The sequence below is a fragment of the Balaenoptera acutorostrata genome, chromosome X (assembly GCF_949987535.1).
Source record: "Balaenoptera acutorostrata chromosome X, mBalAcu1.1, whole genome shotgun sequence".
NCBI lineage: Eukaryota > Metazoa > Chordata > Mammalia > Artiodactyla > Balaenopteridae > Balaenoptera > Balaenoptera acutorostrata.
This window is the reverse complement of record NC_080085.1, coordinates 16,621,983-16,642,199: the sequence shown is the minus strand read 5'-3', so window position 1 is coordinate 16,642,199 and position 20,217 is coordinate 16,621,983. Positions and strand designations below refer to the sequence as shown.

The 20,217-nt window shown below is 41.0% G+C and overlaps 1 protein-coding gene across 4 annotated transcripts in view; it reads left to right on the top strand.

The window, feature by feature from the left end:
- The window catches only part of SH3KBP1 (SH3 domain containing kinase binding protein 1), a 350,137-nt gene that overhangs the window by 243,055 nt on the left and 86,865 nt on the right, over window positions 1–20,217 (top strand). For all 4 annotated transcript variants that reach the window (XM_057538746.1, XM_007174679.3, XM_007174678.3 and 1 more), the window contains one exon: window positions 6,777–6,871. In XM_057538746.1, the coding sequence (XP_057394729.1) occupies window positions 6,777–6,871 (95 nt within the window). The remainder of the gene's footprint in view (window positions 1–6,776; window positions 6,872–20,217) is intronic.

Below are 20,217 nucleotides of genomic sequence, written 5' to 3'. Positions count from 1 at the left end.
GCTGCAAAATTTTAATGTATTTGATGGTTGGGTGCAGCCCCAGACTCCAGCTGGGGATGTTACATATTATATGGCATGTGCAATGTATTTCCTTTCTAAAATCTGAAAAATTCTGTCCCCAGGGCTTCTGGGTAAGGGCTTATGAACCAGTAGTGTCTCAGATAATATTTGTCAGTTTAATGAAAGAATTTTCAGATTTTGATGTTGGTGAAAGTAGACACCACTGAGCTTGATGTGTTTGTTCTAGTGTCCCAAAGGAAAAGAAAATTTTCAATTCCAGGCATGACCTGGTACTTTCCATCCCTGCTGAAAGCTCTGGAAGGCTTGCTACCAGACTTTGTGACACATGGGGTTTTGATCTTCATGTCCTAAATTGAGCCCAGAGAATTGTTCTAAATTTAATGTTATTTTCTTGGTGTGTGTTTATATGTTCTCTTTGCTGATATGTTTATTCTGTTTCTTCTGCTTTTTTTTTTTTAAGGTGAGGGTATTTTCTTAAGTTTGTTTGTTTGGTTTTTGTATGAATAGATTATAAAGCCAGCTGAAGGGTGGTGTCATCAGATGTGGTCATGTGATTTCAATTCTGTGAACAATCTGTTTTTAATCTCATGTAAATTTCTAGAAATTTAGAGATTGACATAATGGGTTTTTTGGGGTTTTTTTTGGGGGGGGGTTTTTTTGGAGGTAGTGTGAATTATGAGTGGACTTCTTGGCGTATCTTAAAATTGGAATGCCAATCATCACTTAGTAAGGGGCTCTTGATTGGGAACTGGGCAAGAGATTCAGGGTCCTTGACCCTTCTGATATTGTACACCACATTTTCTCTGTACCTTTGAATGTGTCTATGTTTTTGTTTTCCTTTTTCTGGAAAGACAGAGTCATTGCTTTTTTATCAGATTCTTAAGGGACTCTAAGACAAAAAAGCTCAAGAACTGACTTAAGGTTTCAGTCTTATGCTAATTTATTAGTATTTTTAAATCTTTCTAAAGAAAAAATAGAGGCAAAATCATCTTAATTACTGAATAAATTGTGCCTTTATTTCTTTATGTGTATGTGTGTATTCATTCCTATTTGATCTTGGACTAATTAAATCCATCTAATTGATGAATAGATGGAAAATGCCTGCCTCCAAAAATTAACTTCAGTCCTTTCCTCTCTATCTCTGTCTGCTATTCATTTAAAATTTATAATCTTCCCATGTTCAAAAAGGATTTGGAATTATACTCTTCTTTCAAGACATATCAAATGCCTCCTCTTTTGTGATCTCTCTCCTGCATGCAGTCTTGCCTTTCTCTGAAGCACCATGACAATATTCAGTCATAGTGAGTTGATGCTTATTCGTATACTTGTCTTTTCTTACTGTCGTCCTTCTCCCCTCGCCTTTCTCCAGGCATTACGTTGTCACTTCCGTACGAGGGTGGGAGGGCGTGGTTGGACTGACCTGTATGTCACAGGCCCAGGAACTGACAATATCTTTTTCATGGTGGTGACTCAATAAATGTTTGAATTAAAGTAGGCAACATCTTCGTTCCATATACTATAAAGTTAAAATTGTATTTTCAGAGTTCATAAACTTTTTTGTATTTGAATTTTTTTTTTTGAGTATCTTAAAACCATTGGAACATCCAAACCAACATAATGTTCTTATTTTCCAGTACTGCTGAATTAGGGCCCGAATGCCTCAGAAGTAAAAACAAATTCTTATTTTCAAATATATCATAATAACTTAAAATGTGAGACGAAGGGTTGCCATATTTGGTCAGGAATGTTCTGAGTTACGGTGCTCATGACTAGAGCTGTGAACTGTCAGAGCTGGCGAGGACGTAGGTATAGCCCAGTGTGCTCCTTGACGCCTCCAGCATTTCACTGGGATGTTTCTGGGGACCTGGGTGCGAGATGGACCAGCCCCACTCTCTAATTTAACCAGACAGCTCTGTTTTTAGTTATTTTATACTGGAGTTCTGGAATAAGTTTAACTTTGCTGAAAGTGTCCTGCTAAAGTTAACCAAACTCTCCTCTTGGCGCTCCTTGGCCGGCCTCACTTTTACACGTGAGGACATGAGGTCCAGAGCTACGGTGTGATTGCCTCAGGTTGTGTGCTTGGGAAAGACCAGGGGGGACCAAACCCAGTCTTGACTATCCTGACTTCTAGCCCAGAATCTTCTCTTCCTACTTTGCTATCCCACAGATTTTCCTCTACTTTTTAGGTGTTGCTAGAGGATGATCAAGAAACATTGAGTGGGAGCTGTGTCAGGTTCTGGGGATACAAAGAGGGGCGAGGTATGGTATGGGAACCTGCTTTGCAGAGAGAGGTAGTTGATGGTAGCCACTGGCACCTTTATCTCCTCCTTTTATCTAAAATTGGTGCTTTATAGATAGTTTTGTGTCTAAGGCCTCACATATAAAACAGCAGAGCTACATGGTGGAAGTGTTCTAAAACTGGGTTATGGTGATGACCACACAAGTATATAAATGTATTAAAACTCTTCAAACTGTACAACTAAAATATGTGAATTTTATAGTATATAAATCATACATCATTAAAGCTGTTTTTTTAAAAAGACAGAGGGACACCTACCCTCCTTCAGCTTATAGGAAAACTGTGGGCATAAAACAAAATGGCCCCGTGAAACGTTTTAAAGGCATGTTGGCACTTTCTTGTAAATGTTTTCTATGTTGGTTACAAGTCAATTCCATAGTCATTTACGAACCTCCTACTAGGAGACCAGGTCTTAAGGTAGCAAGGGAAGAGTTGGGGGAAAAGGGAATGACAAAGATAACATTGCAAGAAGGTTTGGTGGGGGAGGCAGATTATAGTGAAGTGTTTCAGAGGAGGTTACTGGAAGTGTCCTCTTTCTTCTACTGAGTTCCTTCATGTCAGGGAACCTTCTGCTTTGAGTGATAAATACCTACCTGACCACAAAGTAATGATAAGCAATAGAGTTATATTAAGTCAGATAACAGGAGATCCAGAGACAGGTGCCCTGAAGTTGGTTAATTCAACAGACATCTCAACAATGTCAGGACTTAGGGTCACCTCCTCTTTGATTTTTTTGGCTTTCCTTTCATGGGTGAAATGTGGCTGCAACAGCACCAAATTGTGTACTATCTTCCAACAAGGATGAAACAGTGTTAAAAGCAAAAAGGTAGGGGCAACTATTTTCCTCATGTATCTTTTTTTATCTGGGAACAAAATCTAACTGCCCCCCCCCAGCACATTTCCTCTCACGTCTCATTGGCTGGAAGTGGATCACATGCTCACCCCTCAACCAGTCACCAACAAAGGGGAGAGAAATTAATATTATTTGCCTAAGAAGACCTAAATTTGCCCTTTCTCCAAAGAAGACATACAGATGGCCAACAGGCACATGAAAAGATGCTCAGTATCACTAATTATTAGAGAAATGCAAATCAAAACTACAATGAGGTATCACCTCACACCAGTCAGAATGGCCATCATTAAAAAGCCTGCAAATAATAAATGCTGGAGAGGGTGCAGAGAAAAGGGAACCCTCCTACACTGTTGGTGGGAATGTAAATTGGTGCAGCCACTATGGAGAACAGTATGGGGGTTCCTTAAAACACTAAAAGTAGAGTTACTGTATGATCCTGCAATCTCACTCTTGGGCATATATCAGAAGAAAACTCTTAATTCGAAAAGATACATGTGCCCCAATGTTCATAGCAGCACTATTTACAATAGCCAAGACATGGAAACAACCTAAGTGTCCATCGACAGAGGAGTGGATAAAGAAGATGTGGTACATATATATACATATATACAATGGAATATTACTCAGCCATAAAAGGGATGAAATAATGCCATTTGCAGCAACATGGATGGACCTAGAGATTGTCATATTAAGTGAAGTAAGTGAGACAAAGACAAATATGATATCACCTATATGTGGAATCTAAAAAATGGTACAAATGAACTTATTTACAAAACAGAAATAGACTCACAGACATAGAAAACAAACTTATGGTTGCGAAAGGGGATGGTGGGGGGTGGGGGAGATAAATTGGGAGTTTGGGATTAACATATACACCCTACTACATAGATAATCAACAAGGGCCTACTGTATAGCACAGGGAACTATGTTCAATATCTTGTAATAACCTATATGGGAAAAGAATCTGAAAAAGAATGTGTGTGTGTGTGTGTGTGTGTGTGTGTACCTGAATCACTTTGCTGTCTACCTGAAACTACCATAACATTGTAAATTAACTATACTTCAATTTTTAAAATGATTATAAAAAATATTTGCCTAGACATACTTGAGTCATCCCTAAGACTGTGGGAGTGTTCCCCGTTCCTGAGTATAATGCCTGAGCAAATTAGGATTCTATGAACTGGGAAGGGGATGGGGAATGGTGGCCGGGAAGTTAACCAACAATGTCTACCACACTTAATTGACTTTTTTTTTAAACATCTTTATTGGAGTATAATTGCTTTACAATGGTGTGTTAGTTTCTGCTGTATAACAGAGTGAATCAGTTATACATATACATATATCCGCATATCCCCTCTGTCTTGCATCTCCCTCCCACCCTCCCTATCCCACCCCTCTAGGTGGTCACAAAGCACCGAGCTGATCTCCCTGTGCTATGTGGCTGCTTCCCACTAGCTATTTTACATTTGGTAGTGTATATATGTCCATGCCACTCTCTCACTTCGTCCCAGCTTACCCTTCCCCCCTCCCCGTGTCCTCAAGTCCATTCTCTATGTAATTGACTTTTTTTGATGGAAAGGAATAAAAACATGACTTGTACCTCTTCTTTGTTGGCCACGGATGTCTTATCTTCTTTGTAAAACGTTTCCATGATTTTGATCCAACAAATTATTCTTAAAGCCAGGACTCTGCAGGGCAGTTCTTCAATAATACTGTATTTCAGTGTTGCTGTAAGTTTTGAGGTTGGGTAGTCATATTTCACTAGCACAGTCAGTAGGAAAATTGGTAAGGAGCTGTCATTATCCAATTTAAAGATGCTTAACTTTTTCCCTCCCTTTAGAACATTTGGGCCAATTCAGAATTTGGGAGGTTTGCTGTAATGAATTTAAGAGATATGGAACTATGTGGGCTTAGGAATATATGGGCGGATTGGTATTGATGGGATTTAGAACTAGTGCCTCTTAGCATGAATTAAGGAGCAAAAGGCATCAGCTTCCCAGAGTACCTAAGACAGAAGGTTTCCAGCACTAGGATAGGGGGTGTAACTGATATCTTCAAACCATTGGACAGAAAGCAAAAGCATCTGTAAACAAAGTAAGTCCCTCTCTTTCCCTCTCCCCTTTCCTCCCTCCTCCCCTCCCTATTCTCTGTCATATCCCAACGCTAGACCACAGTGTGTCTGTATTATAGACTTTTTATTGAGTTGATTTTATATATCACTCTCTTTGATTGATGTGACATTAACCATAATAAAAAGAACCCCACATTTTCGTGATAAAAATTGTACTCGGGGCACTGTAATTGATACTTATGTATATAGCTCTAGGCTGTAATCTGTCTGCAGGAATTGGCCTAATCGTTGGGCAATATTTAAGGCCATTCAAAGCCATTAGCGTTGTTGACTTTGATGCACACTAATAAATACCTCTCCCGGTAGATACTAATTCTCTTGAATTTTTCTTTCCACCTTCTGTCCTGTGTCATTAAACCTGTTTTCTAAGTCTTAATTTCCCAAATACCTTACAAATGTTTTCAGTGTCTTCTAAACAGGTGCTTTTGTGTAAATAGAGAAGGTTTTAATATCAGGTAGACTTTCAGAAGCATATAATTCAGGGCATATTTGAATGGATTTTGAGTGGCCTTAGTGTTTTTCTCTGTTTGGTGAAAGCTGCTGCATTTCCTTGCTGATGAACAGTCGTAGGTTCCTGAGTAGGCAGGTTCCCACAGAGAGACCATGGGACATATTTGAAAAGTTCGCCCCCCCAACACGTGTGCAAAGAGCATTTGGTCAGTATTTGTTGGCCATTTGTGGTTGACACATGTTCACATACAACTCCATTGACATCTGGCTCTTAAGATGGACCGTAATGGAGTCTTTCTCATTGTTTTGAGTGCCATGTCAGCTTTGCAACATACAGATACCCTGTTTCTGATTCAGCGATGTGTGGAAGAAGACAGTGAGGGCAAAACTTAAGCTTTTTGCTCTTTGTAGATTATGTCTACTTATGCATTCACCTGAAGAATATATAAAATGGTATGTAAATGCCGCGGAGCGGCTGGGCCCGCGAGCCACAACTACTGAGCCTTCGCTCTAGAGCCTGTGCTCCGCAACAAGAGAGGCCGCGACAGTGAGAGGCCCGCGTACCGCGATGAAGAGCGGCCCCAAGCCCTCGCACAGAAACGAAGACCCAACACAGCCAAAAATAAGTATAAAAATAAATTTTAAAAAAATGACCTAAAGAAGAAATACATGGCGAATATCTAAAAAAAAAAAAATGGTATGTAAAATAAAGAGTGTTCAAAAATGCACATTTATTTTCTGAGACCAAGGAAACCTTTTTTGCTTTTCTGCCTGAGAGAAGCAAAGCAGTCAATCGCTTTCATGATGTCACATGATTTTTGAGGGAAAAATGAGAATAAATATGCATGAACCAAAAATGAGCAATCTTGGGTAGTTTTCCGAGGGTGACCCTTCTTTCTTTAGGCAGTAGTTGTGTTCTCTCTGTTAAGCGTGCTTTTCTCTGAAGTTAATGTAACATCTCCTTCTGGGCCAGCTCATTAGATAAAGCATTTTAAAGGTTGTGTTTTCTTTTCTTCTTACAGCCAAGGATTACTGCAAAGTAATATTTCCATATGAGGCACAGAACGACGATGAATTGACAATCAAAGAAGGAGATATAGTCACTCTCATCAATAAGGTAAACAAAGGTTCCCTCCTGCCTTCTAAACTACGAACCGCTTTGAGGTCTTGACTGGATAGTACGCGCTTATATTTTAACCCTTGAAGCACTTAATTTTCATGATCCTGCATTCCCAAGGAAGAATCTTACATCTTTCAATCAGGCTAAGCCAAATGTAGCCAGGTAAATGAATGAACTTGAAACTCCAGTAGATTCCATTTGCCTTGGAGCCGGCTGCAGATGTGCGCGGCCCTGTCCCAGGAGGGCTAACCCGGAAGGTGGAAGGCGGCCTGCTTGGTCAGAGAGCCCGCCCTCCACAGCGGCCCTGGCTGCAAAGCTCTGTGCCATGAGGTATCCAAGGAGCGGCTTTCAAAAGGCAAGGTCATACCTCACAGGCAGAAAAGGCTTAAAGAATGTTTACTGTACAGATCAAAGACAGGTAGCGTGCCTGAGAGAATTTTACCCATCTTGCTGAGGCTGAGAAGCTCGGATGATTTTATTATCACTACAGGCAGTGATTTTAGACTACATCTGTGTGAAGTGACACAGCTTAACAGGGCCTGGACCATGTGCTGTGTATGCTTTCATGCAGTGGTACTCACCAAGTGGGTGGTTGAAAGATCCATTATTTAAGTAATTCCTGGAATATATGGCCTTTTCTCTGAAGTATAGGGTTTTTGTGATGGTTGAATATGACGAAAAGCTGAGCAGTCTTTAGGATGTATAAGGTGCTTTTAGTCTTGTATCCAGGTAAGTGGCAAGCAATGTGGAATTCCCTTAGTACGGGCGGGCGTGACTGGGGGATCATGTGGCTGCCTGTGTTCATGGACAGCATTGGCAGGGTGGAGGGTGCAGGGAAAGGGGAGAGAGAACAGGGGCTTAGGGTGCGAGGCAGGCCCTGGGTCCTGCTGTCTCTGGCCATTACTGAGAGGCAAGGGACCATGGTGTTGCCCGTCCCCCATCCCCCGTCCCCCATCCCCCGTCCCCGAGTGTGTCCATAAGTGATTGGTAGGATTTCCCTTTATGACCTTATAATCAAGGACAGTTACCTTTAAGAAATGGCTATGGAGGTTGTGTGTTTTGAGAGCCTGAACCATAGATGCCAGGGAATGCATGACCCCAGAGGTTAAGGAGCTTGCCAAAGGTCAGATTATTTTAGGGAGAAAGCTTGGCGCTCTCACCCTCTCCATCGAAAGTGGTGTGCTGGACAATGCTAGGGCGCCTTTCTGGGCTAGCAAACTATTCCCTGCTTTGCTGATGGCCCCAGAGTTCATCCATCTTTTCACCTGTAAAATATTCTCCCATGAACTTGTTTCAATACATCTCTGCAGGTGTTGAATGTGGCCGGAGGAAATCAGAGGAGGGGAAACGCTGCCCTTCTCGTTCTTTTCAGCCGAGGAGGCAAAGCGGTTGTTTCTTTGCCACCCTTCCCCTTGTCCTGCGGGCGGGCCTCCTCCGGGATGCTTTCCTAGGCACGGTGCATTTCCTATTTTAAATCAGACCCTTAACCAAATACATGAAATGACTGTGAAGCATGATACAAATACTCTGATAACTGGCACAGAGACTTGGTTCTACTACCACAGGGGAAGGGGTAGAGCACTTTTCCCCGTGATGACATAGTGACCAGAGGATTAAACAACTGCCACTCTTTGTAATGGGGGGGCTCACTTTCCTGTTTTTGTTTTTGTTTGGGGGGGCACCCTCTTTTCAGTTGAAAACCAGATGTACAATGACATTTACTAAGGTTTGGGGGAAAGAAAAGCCCACCATGGATGGTGTCTTGTCTGAACACATCTATTTCTACCTTAACATCTTATATTCCAGTCCTTGTCATTTGATTATATACGATGAGAACACGTTCATTCTGATGATTTCATTCCTCCCTCCCAGCCTGACATCCAGTCCAATAAAAGGAATTGAAGTTTTCTAAAGAGCTTATTTAGTCAGAGAGGGACTCTCTCCTGGTCCTGTCTACACGGTAGGGAGAAAGGAACCGGGCGGCGGTGGAAGGCTGCTTTCAGGAGTGTCCTGAGGGTTGCATCTGATTTCCCCGGCTCCACAGCTGAATGTATTTAGAAGCAGTTGGGCCTGTGAAGCAGCTTGCAGATGTTACAATTACACTTGCAAAACGAGCACTTGGCATCCCCCCTGTCCCCTTGGTCCCTTGTCCTGGCTCGCACACTAATTGTGCTCCTCAGGCCAGAGCGCCCGGGTGGGTCATTTTGACACTTGCTCCTCCTGGTCTCACCCTGCCCTCACCCCCAAGCCCAGCAGCGCCAGCCCCCGAGGATCCTGCCTTCCTGCCTCCCTGCCACTTCTGTCCCTGGCAGAGCCAGGCCCTGGTCTGCACCTCCAGGGCCCCCTCCCTCCTCCTTTCTCCAGCACCTTCCACAGAGCATGCTCCAGAGGAGAGCCCTGGGCTGACCAATGGAGGGGTGCTTTCCCCAGCTCGTTCCCACCTGCTGCATCCCTATCACCCTAGCCCCTGCCTTTTATCATCCCATAACAGCCTCTGCTCGTGTAACCTCTCTGTTCCAGCAAAGGGCTTTGGTAACTTTCTCTCCTTCACTGTAAGATCGGGCTAGATATCCGGCCACGTGGTCTGGCCACAGTCTGACTTCCTGGCCTTGTTCACGTTGCTGTTCTCCACGAACTCTCCCAGGCTGTCCCCTTCTTACCACTGCCTCCTCCCTAACTTGACCCAGACCATGTTCCCGATACCCAGGATGCCTCTGCTTACCCACGTAGCTGGTTTTCAATAGCTAATAATACAGCCAGTCTTACTTCATGCTGCGTCATGTGCTTGGGCCCATTTTGAGCTTGTTCCTTAAAAAAAAAAGTCCCTTAGGCTCTATCATTTTGTTTTTATTATTGTTTTATATGATCTGTGAAATCAGGTCTCTTGTACTCCTTGTACTTCTGCAGATTTTGACTTCCATTCTCATAAAATATCTGCCAGCCTTGATCTAGCATTCCAGTTTGTTGGAACCATTATGTTAAAATGACAAGTGCCATGTGGGCTGCCAGCTCAGAGACACCAGGGTTTGAGTCCCAGCTCCACCGTTCTTAGCTGTGTGTCCTTGGGCATGTCACTTAACCCCTCTGAGACTCAGTTTCCTCAGCCCTAAAGCCGACTTCACAGGGCAGCCGTGAGGATGTACTAAGATGCTGTGTATAAGTGCCTCTCGCAGGGAGGGGTCCATCAGTGGTACCTGTAATCCTAGGAGTTGTCAGTTCATCTCTGCTCTTTCTCTGACCTCAGAAATGGGAATGCAAGGGCTCTTGTGGCTGGGCCCAGTTTGTAGCTGGGGCTGGAATGCCGTGATATAAAGTAGATAACAGTGGTAAAAACATATATACCTAAAATAGGTAAGAATTTGCAGTGGGTAAGAATTCGCAATGGGTGAGATTTCAGCAAGAATTTGGAAAGAAAACACGCCATAAATATTTTGCCTGCTGAAGGTGAGAAGGATGGAATCTGAGTCTGTCAAACCCTGCTTTATAGAAAAGTCTTACTCTTGCTCTGAGTTTAGGTATCGCCCAGAAGTTCATTTAGATGACTGTGTGCTTTTCATATTGCAGAGTGAATAGTTTTGCCACAATTTGTTTAATATGCACTTTGATATGCCTCTTTATTGTATTATGAGTTGAGATGAAATAGCTCTTCTCTAAATTTGATGGCTTTTGCTGTAGACGTTCTTGATTTACCCCAAATTCTGGTGGTGGTTTCATTTTATAGTCGGTTAAGGTGGTTTCCCTTTGCCCTGCTTTTATGAGCTGTGGCAGGAGTCACAGGGCAGACGTTGCCCTCATTTTTAGCCCTAGATTGTCACTTCGTATAGCTTTCTAGAAAATGAGTCATACACCTTTGGTGGGTGCCTATACGCCCTCCTCGATTCCTGAAATAATGCGCAAAGGCCCGAACTATTTGTGTGTGTCCCTGGAAACTAGGATGAAATGTGGCAACCCGAATGGTTTCTTTTTTAGTTTATTTATAAAATAGAATTCTTGTGGATTTGGGAACATGTCCACGGGTGCAGAACACACCTGTGTTTAGCATTTATTTCCACTCACTCAAAAATAGCTCCTTCGTCTGTGTTCCTGCCGCCCCCATCCCTGCCTTCCTGATTTGTGCTCAGAGCATGCTTGAAAAGGTTCAGAAGCCTCTGGGTCTGGTTTCCAACCCGAGAAGCTCCCTGGAGGAGGACTGAGAGCAGCCTGGTGGGGTCAGGCGAGGCTCTACTGTGAAGCACGCGCCTTGCCCTGACCACTGCTGCTTGGGGCAGGGCGGGCCCAGCTGTGGAGAGGGGCGATGCCCCTGCCCTTGGCCAACAGCCTCCTGGCCTCAGAGCAATGGCCCTTTCCTCCCAGCCCCCGGTAACCTAGGAGGAAGGGCTTCTCATGTGACCCCTCTGTAAACAAAGATCTTCAGGTATTTCTTATCAAAAGGCTCCCCTGAGTGGCTGTGTCTTTGACCCGTTACAAAGCAAACAGAAACCCCCATTTCTTCATGGTTATAAAGCCTATTTGACAACATCAAGGTAAACACAGAGAAAGGTAATGTTATTGACTAAAGTCACGGCGTGGTGGAGTTGGAAGGAAGGAGAAGGGGACAGCATTGATGTTCGGGGGAGAAAACCGATATATGCACCTCTCAAGAAAGAGGGAACCCAGTGGAGTAGCTAAAGGTAGACGGTCACCACTACGAAAAAATACCAACTAGGAATTTCGCCTTTTCTTAGGGATGTATCAAACCAGGGACCCCAAATGTCTGAGCTAGACCTGCTGCTGTGAGGGCAGAGTTAGGACTGATACTAACTCACCAGCTTCCTCCAGCTCTCCCTCAACGTGTTTTCCTTCCTCCTCTCCCAGACAGTGGTTGAGCATTTAGCTTAATAGTAATAGCTCTGGGCTTCCCTGGTGGCGCAGTGGTTAAGAATCCGCCTGCCAATGGAGGGGACACGGGTTCGAGCCCTGGTCCAAGAAGATCCCACATGCCGCGGAGCAACTAAGCCCATGCACCACAACTACTGAGCCTGTGCTCTAGAGCCCGCGAGCCATAACTACTGAGCCTGCGAGCCACAACTACTGAGCCCACGCGCCTAGAGCCCTTGCTCTGCAACAAGAGAAGCCACTGCAATGAGAAGCCCGCGCACCACAGCAAAGACCCCACGCAGCCAAAAATAAATAAAATTAAATAAATTTTTTTAAAAATCTGAATCATTAAAAAAAAAAAATAGTAATAGCTCCTGCAGGACCAGAGCTTCCCAGTGCAGGACCCTTCTGGGCCACTGGCAACAAGAGTCCGGGACCCCTCAGCACCCCGCCTTCTCCTCATGCATGCTCACAGCAGCCCTGGGAGCTAGGCGGGACCACGGTGTTCTGTCCAGATGGCAAAGGAGGAACAGAGGCCCAGAGCGCGGAAGTGACTTTCCCAAGGGCCTCACAGTAATCAGCGGCCGAGCCAGGGCAGGGGCGGCTCCTGACCCTGAACGTGGGGGCTGGCAGGGCGGGACTGCTCTGTTTCCTGTGGGGCTGTGGATGCTTGCGGTAGGTGCGGCTCAGTCACTCCCCGAGGTGACTCTTGACTACTTATTGAGTCATGCTCTGTTGCTGGGTATATCTAGGGCACGTGCCTGTGCGATTTTCTTTTTAAATTAATGACATTATCATTATTTTATTAGGAAAACAATATTACCACGCCATTCCCCCATCCATCTGTTTCCGACATTTTTGTGTCCATGTCTCTGACCTCGTAGGGTCAGGATCATCCAGGACTTTCTGATTCCATTGTCACATCTACAGAAATGGAATGGTAGTGCAGAGGACATGATGAGCTCAGCTCAGGGCTAACGTTGCTTCTTTTTGTGCCTAAAGCCCTCCTCTCCCACTTCTTTCTTCCCATGCCCAGCCTATTTTGCTTTCCTCTGTTCTTCTGGACCCAGGTTAGTTTTCTGCTTGCTGTCACCATGAAAGAGAGAGAGAGGGGGAGAGGGAGAGAGTGGGGAGGGGGGGAAAGAGAGAAAGAAAGAAAAGGCATCCCTAGCTCCTTCCAAAGTCATTCTGTGATGATATGTTCTTTTGTTTGTTCTAATGTTTATTTTCCCTTCCTGCCTCCCTCCCATTAATTTATTAATTGAAACATTTATTCATGAGAAAAATGTTTCCAGACTTCCTTGCTTCTCTCCCCACAGGAAAGTGGCTTTAGAAATCTCATGAAGGGTTCTCAGCTTGGTGTAAGAAAGCCGATCAGCTATATAGATTGCTGGCCTTGACCCTTTCTCTCTCAACTGCTGAAGCTTTTAGCAGAGCTAAAGTGTAGGATTAAATGTGGTTTCAGGGATGAGGAGTAAATTAGCAGGTGTCACCCTGAAAATGATGACACACTGACAGACCCATTAGAAGGACATGTTTTATGAGTAAATGAAGAAGTTAAGTGTAGGTCTGGGATCATCTGGGTTTACACACATTTGAAAAATGTCAGCGTTCAGCAAATGAGTCATTTATGTCATAGGATGTATTTCTTGCAGTATAGCCTGTCTTGTTAGACTGCATATGTCCCTACTGGGGACAGCAGTCACAATATATCTCCTCCTCAGAGCATTAGAAATCCCAAGGAATACAGTTTGCTGCTGTTTTGTCTTCCTCTTTAAAGTAACCTGGACACCAGGACCGATGGGAAGATTCCTGACACCAGAAACACATTTGATCAAAACTCTTTCTCCTGGGACTTCCCTGGTGGTCCAGTGGTTAAGACTCCGCCTTCCAATGCAGGGGGTGTGGGTTCGATCTCTGGTCAGGGAACTGAGATCCCACATGCCTTCGGGGCCAAAAAAACCAAAACATAAAACAGAAGCACTATTGTAACAAATTCAGTAAAGACTTTAAAAATGGTCCACATCAAAAAATCTTTTAAAAAAACACAAAAAACCCAAACTCTTCCTCCTGAGCTTGTTTACCATCACAGAGACACAGTTTTAAATTAGATGAGGTTGGTGAAAGTAGGACTTGGCGGTGGGAGAACATTTCGCTTTAGTTTACCAGTAGACAGTCAAAACAGTGCCACCCAGAAATTTTGATGATTGCAGATTTCTCATAGACAGATGAGTTTGCAGTTGATGCAGATTCTCAGCTTTACATGCCTCCTCAAATTATATAAAACTGTCTAAAGGGACCCTGTGTTCGTTCAGCCTAATTGTCATCTCTCTCCCAAGTGCTGTGCTTTAGTGGCAGGACATTAGTAATCCTTGCTACAGCATCTTGGGATGTTTTTTTCCTGCAACACACAGAAAACTCTGCAGGTGTCTTAAGGAATTAGAGAAACTCCTTCTGTTTTCTCTCTCCACTCTTTCTATTTCTATTACTCTGAGAGGGCTGTTGTGAGGATTAAGTGAGATGTTGTGGCTGAAAGTGCTTTAGAAATAAAAAATTACAGCTATTGCTGTGATAAGTTATGATCGGAAGAAGAAAAGACAAATGCCCATTGACTGGGAGTTCTCTCTTGGTATATTGAACTCTCCTGAAATTAAGGTCAGTACTTTCCCTGAAATGCCCCTGTATTATTTATTTTAACTTTTCTTAGGATGAAAGTAGTTTATTATATTCAATAGTTGTGTAGCCCCTATCTTCTTAAAGTATCTCAAAGGTCTTACATTCACATTTGCATTTTATTAAAATATACTTTTCTGAGATGGCATGGGATGCACTTTTAAGTAACACTTTAAAATTAAATAAGTAAAACTTACTCTTAGAGAATGAGAACAAAACAGATAAATACGAAGGAAAGTCAGAATCACCTGTGACTGCATCACCGTCAGATACCTCTCTTAATATTTGAGCTGTGTTCTCCCAGACTTTATACACACACAGAGACACACACACACAATTACAGTTAAAAATAAAAATAAGGTCATATCATATACACTCTTTTGTTTACCCCCTTTGCCCCCAATATATCATGCCTATCTTTGGCAGCACGGTTAAATGGTTCCTTAGCATCCCAGTGTATGGAGTACCACGATCCTCTTTTATACTTGGCTTGTTTCTGGTTTTTCCCTATTTTACACCATGTTGCATGTAGTCATCACCTTGTTTGTAGATCTTCATGAACGTAATTATTTCTACCACTTTCTGCTACTTGTGTAACCTTGGGCGGGCTGCTCAGTCTCTCTGTGCCTTAGTTTGTTTCCACATCTGTGAAATGGGGATGATAACAGTACCTACCTCCTGGTGGTGTAAAGACTGAGTAAAAGGAGGTAAAGCACTTGGAATGCCTGGCTCATAGTAAGTTCTGTATAAATGTTAGCAGTTGTTATTATCTCCTGATGATCAATTGCTAAATGTATTGATGCTTCAGTGCCTTTTAAAGGCGTTTAAGTGATGTTCTGAAAGATTGTGCCAATTTAGTCTCCCCCCAGGAGCCTATGAGAATGTTTCTCTATGCTTGTCATGCCCGGATATTATCATTCTTTCTAATCTCTGCTAATCTGATAGGCATATGCATTTTTAAAAATGATTACTCAAGTTGAAAATGTTATGTGTCATTTTCCAATTGATTTTTATAAAAATACCTTATATTCATGACATTAACCTGTCATCTTTCACATTACAAATGTTTTTTCTCAGTTTATAACTCATAGAGATATTTAAGAAAATATCATTGAAAGTAAATACCTTTTAGACTTAAAATTTCCCCATTTTATAGTTAACTACATGGTGCAGTAAAAGTCATCCTTTTAAGAATAGTTTTACTTAAGGCTTTTATATTTTAGTCCTAGTATGAAAGGGTAGCTGGCTATTAAATGCATTCCTTTTCTGCCTTCCTCAGGGCTTTCAGAGGTTCTGTTTAAGGCTTCTGTCCTTACAGTATTTTCTTTATAGCGGCATTCAGAGAACCCCCGAGATTTGGCATGGATAAGGATCCTCATATCCTAGACCAGGACTTCACAAACTTTCTCTGTAAAGGGTCAGAGAGAAAATATTTTATATTTTATGGGCTATATAGTATCTATCTCAACTATACAAAAGCAGTCATAGGTGTAAATGAATGGGTGTGGCTGAGTTCCAATAAAGCTTTATTTATGGACACTTAAATTTGAATTTCCTGTAATTTTCATATTCTTTGAAATACTATTCTTTTTTTTTTTTTTTTTTTTTTTCTGAGTCCTTGTGGGATTTTTTTTTTTAATTCAGACAGAAAGTCACAAAAATTATACTCATCCTCATCAGTTCACTCAGTCCCATGTAATTAATTTCTTTTTTTTCATCTTGATCTTTTGTTAGCACTTTTATGAGTTCATCAGTTTTTCATTAGAGTTCTGAAAATGCTTATTCATTCAGTTCAGCAGTACAGTCAGTTACCAGAAACCTGTACTTGTCAGAGTCTTTTCCATGAATTTCTTGAAGATGAAACCCTTTTATAGGAACATATTTGCAAAATCATCAGAGTACACCCAGAACTGTCTGTAAATGACAAAAGACTTAAAAATGACCATGGTTAAAGATTTGATGAAAGTTCATAATAACGCAGTTGACAAGAAAATTAGTTATTTCTGAGATATACATTTTAAAGTAATAACTAGGATTATTACTTATAACATTATACCAGAACATATAAGATTTTTAGACGTTTCCTGTAATGTCTGAAACATTTATATTAACATATTTCCATACATATTTCCATACAAATACAAATATAAGATTTTTAGAAATTTCATGTAATGTCTGAAACATTTATATTAACATATTTCCATACATATTTCCATACAAATACAAATATAAGATTTTTAGAAATTTCATGTAATGTCTGAAACATTTATATTAACATATTTCCATACATATTTCCATACAACTACAAATATAAGATATTTAGAAATTTCATGTAATGTCTGAAACATTTATATTAACATATTTCCATACAAATACAAATATAAGATTTTTAGAAATTTCATGTAATGTCTGAAACATTTATATTAACATATTTCCATATATATTTCCATACAAATACAAATATAAGATTTTTAGAAATTTCATGTAATGTCTGAAACATTTATATTAATATATTTCCATACAAATAACCCAATGAAAGTTTAGTATTAGTTGTTTTGTTTGTTTTTTTATACTGCAGGTTCTTATTAGGCATCAGTTTTATACACATCAGTGTATACATGTCAATCCCAATCGCCCAAATCAGCACACCACCATCCCCACCTCATCGCAGTTTTCCCCCCTTGGTGTCCATATGTCCATTCTCTACATCTGTGTCTCAACTTCTGCCCTGCAAACTGGCTCATCTATACCATTTTTCTAGGTTCCACATACATGCATTAATATACGATATTTGTTTTTCTCTTTCTGACTTACTTCACTCTGTATGACAGTCTCTAGATCCATCCACTTCTCAACAAATGACTCAATTTCGTTCCTTTTTATGGCTGAGTAATATTCCATTGTATATATGTACCACAACTTCTTTATCCATTCGTCTGTTGATGGGCATTTAGGTTGCTTCCATGACCTGGCTATTGTAAATAGTGCTGCAATGAACATTCGGGTGCACGTGTCTTTTTGAATTACGGTTTTCTCTGGGTATATGCCCAGTAGTGGAATTGCTGGGTCATATGGTAATTCTATTTTTAGTTTTTTAAGGAACCTCCATATTGTTCTCCATAGTGGCTGTATCAATTTACATTCCCACCAACAGTGCAAGAGGGTTCCCTTTTCTCCACACCCTCTCCAGCATTTGTTGTTTGTAGATTTTCTGATGATGCCCATTCTAACAGGAGTGAGGTGATACCTCATTGTAGTTTTGATTTGCATTTCTCTAATAATTAGTGATGTTGAGCATCTTTTCATGTGCTTCGTGGCTGTCTGTATGTCTTCTTTGGAGAAATGTCTATTTAGGTCTTCTGCCCATTTTTGGATTGGGGTGTTTGTTTCTTTGATATTGAGCTGAATGAGCTGTTTATATATTTTGGAGATTAATCCTTTGTCCGTTGATTCATTTGCAAATATTTTCTCCCATTCTGAGGGTTGTCTTTTCGTCTTGTTTATGGTTTCCTTTGCTGTGCAAAAGCTTTGAAGTTTCATTAGGTCCCACTTGTTTATTTTTGTTTTTATTTCCATTACTCTAGGAGGTGGATCGAAAAAGATCTTGCTGTGATTTATGTCAAAGAGTGTTCTTCCTATGTTTTCCTCTAAGAGTTTTATAGTGGCCAGTCTTATATTTAGGTCTCTAATCCATTTTGAGTTTATTTTTGTGTATGGTGTTAGGGAGTATTCTAATTTCATTCTTTTACATGTGGCTGTCCAGTTTTCCCAGCACCACTTATTGAAGAGACTGTCTTTTCTCCATTGTATATCTTTGCCTCCTTTGTCATAGATTAGTTGACCATAGGTGCGTGGGTTAATCTCTGGGCTTTCTATCTTGTTCCATTGATCTATGTTTCTGTTTTTGTGCCAGTACCATATTGTCTTGATTACTGTAGCTTTGTAGTATAGTCTGAAGTCAGGGAGTCTGATTCCTCCAGCTCCATTTTTTTGCCTCAAGACTGCTTTGGCTATTCGGGGTCTTTTGTGTCTCCATACAAATTTTAAGATGATTTGTTCTAGCTCCGTAAAAAATGCCATTGGTAATTTGATAGGGATTGCATTGAATCTGTAGATTGCTTTGGGTAGTATACTCATTTTCACAATGTTGATTCTTCCAATCCAAGAACATGGTATATCTCTCCATCTGTTGGTATCATCTTTAATTTCTTTCATCAGTGTCTTATAGTTTTCTGCATACAGGTCTTTTGTCTCCCTAGGTAGGTTTATTCCTAGGTATTTTATTCTTTTTGTTGCAATGGTAAATGGGAGTGTTTCCATAATTTCTCTTTCAGATTTTTCATCATTAGTGTATAGGAATGCAAGAGATTTCTGTGCATTAATTTTGTAACCTGCAACTTTACCATAATCATTAATCAGCTCTAGCAGTTTTCTGGTGGCAGTTTTAGGATTCTCTATGTATAGTATCATGTCATCCGCAAACAGTGACAGTTTTACTTCTTCTTTTCCAATTTGTATTCCTTTTATTTCTTTTTCTTCTCTGATTGCCGTGGCTAGGACTTCCAGAACTATGTTGAATAATAGTGGTGAGAGTGGACATCCTTGTCTCGTTCCTGATCTTAGAGGAAATGCTTTCAGTTTTTCACCATTGAGAATGATGTTTGCTGTGGGTTTGTCATATATGGCCTTTATTATGTTGAGGTAGGTTCCCTCTATGCCCACTTTCTGGAGAGTTTTTATCAGAAATGGGTGTTGAATTTTGTCAAAAGCTTTTTCTGCATCTATTGAGATGATCATATGGTTTTTCTTCTTCAATTTGTTAGTATGGTGTATCACATTGATTGATTTGCGTATATTGAAGAATCCTTGCATCCCTGGGATAAATCCCACTTGATCGTGGTGTATGATCCTTTTAATGTGTTGTTGGATTCTGTTTGCTAGTATTTTGTTGAGGATTTTTGCATCTATATTCATCAGTGATATTGGTCTGTAATTTTCTTTTTTTGTAGTGTCTTTGTCTGGTTTTGGTATCAGGGTGATGGTGGCCTCATAGAATGAGTTTGGGAGAGTTCCTTCCTCTGCAATTTTTTGGAAGAGTTTGAGAAGGATGGGTGTTAGCTCTTCTCTAAATGTTTGATAGAATTCACCTGTGAAGCCATCTGGTCCTGGACTTTTGTTTGTTGGAAGATTTTTAATCACAGTTTCAATTTCATTACTTGTGATTGGTCTGTTGATATTTTCTGTTTCTTCCTGATTCAGTCTTGGAAGGTTATACCTTTCTAAGAATTTGTCCATTTCTTCCAGGTTGTCCATTTTATTGGCATAAAGTTGCTTGTAGTAGTCTCTTAGGATGTTTTGTATTTCTGCGGTGTCTGTTGTAACTTCTCCTTTTTCGTTTCTGATTTTATTGATTTGAGTCCTCTCCCTCTTTTTCTTGATGAGTCTGGCTAATGGCTTATCAATTTTGTTTATCTTCTCAAAGAACCAACTTTTAGTTTTATTGATCTTTGCTATTGTTTTCTTTGTTTCTATTTCATTTATTTCTGCTCTGATCTTTATGATTTCTTTCCTTCTGCTAACTTTGGGTTTTGTTTGTTCTTCTTTCTCTAGTTTCTTTAGGTGTAATGTTAGATTGTTTACTTGAGATTTTTCTTGTTTCTTTAGGTAGGCTTGTATAGCTATAAACTTCCCTCTTAGAACCGCTTTTGCTGCATCCCATAGGTTTTGGGTCGTCGTGTTTTCATTGTCATTTGTCTCTAGGTATTTTTTTATTTCCTGTTTGATTTCTTCAGTGATCTCTTGGTTATTTAATA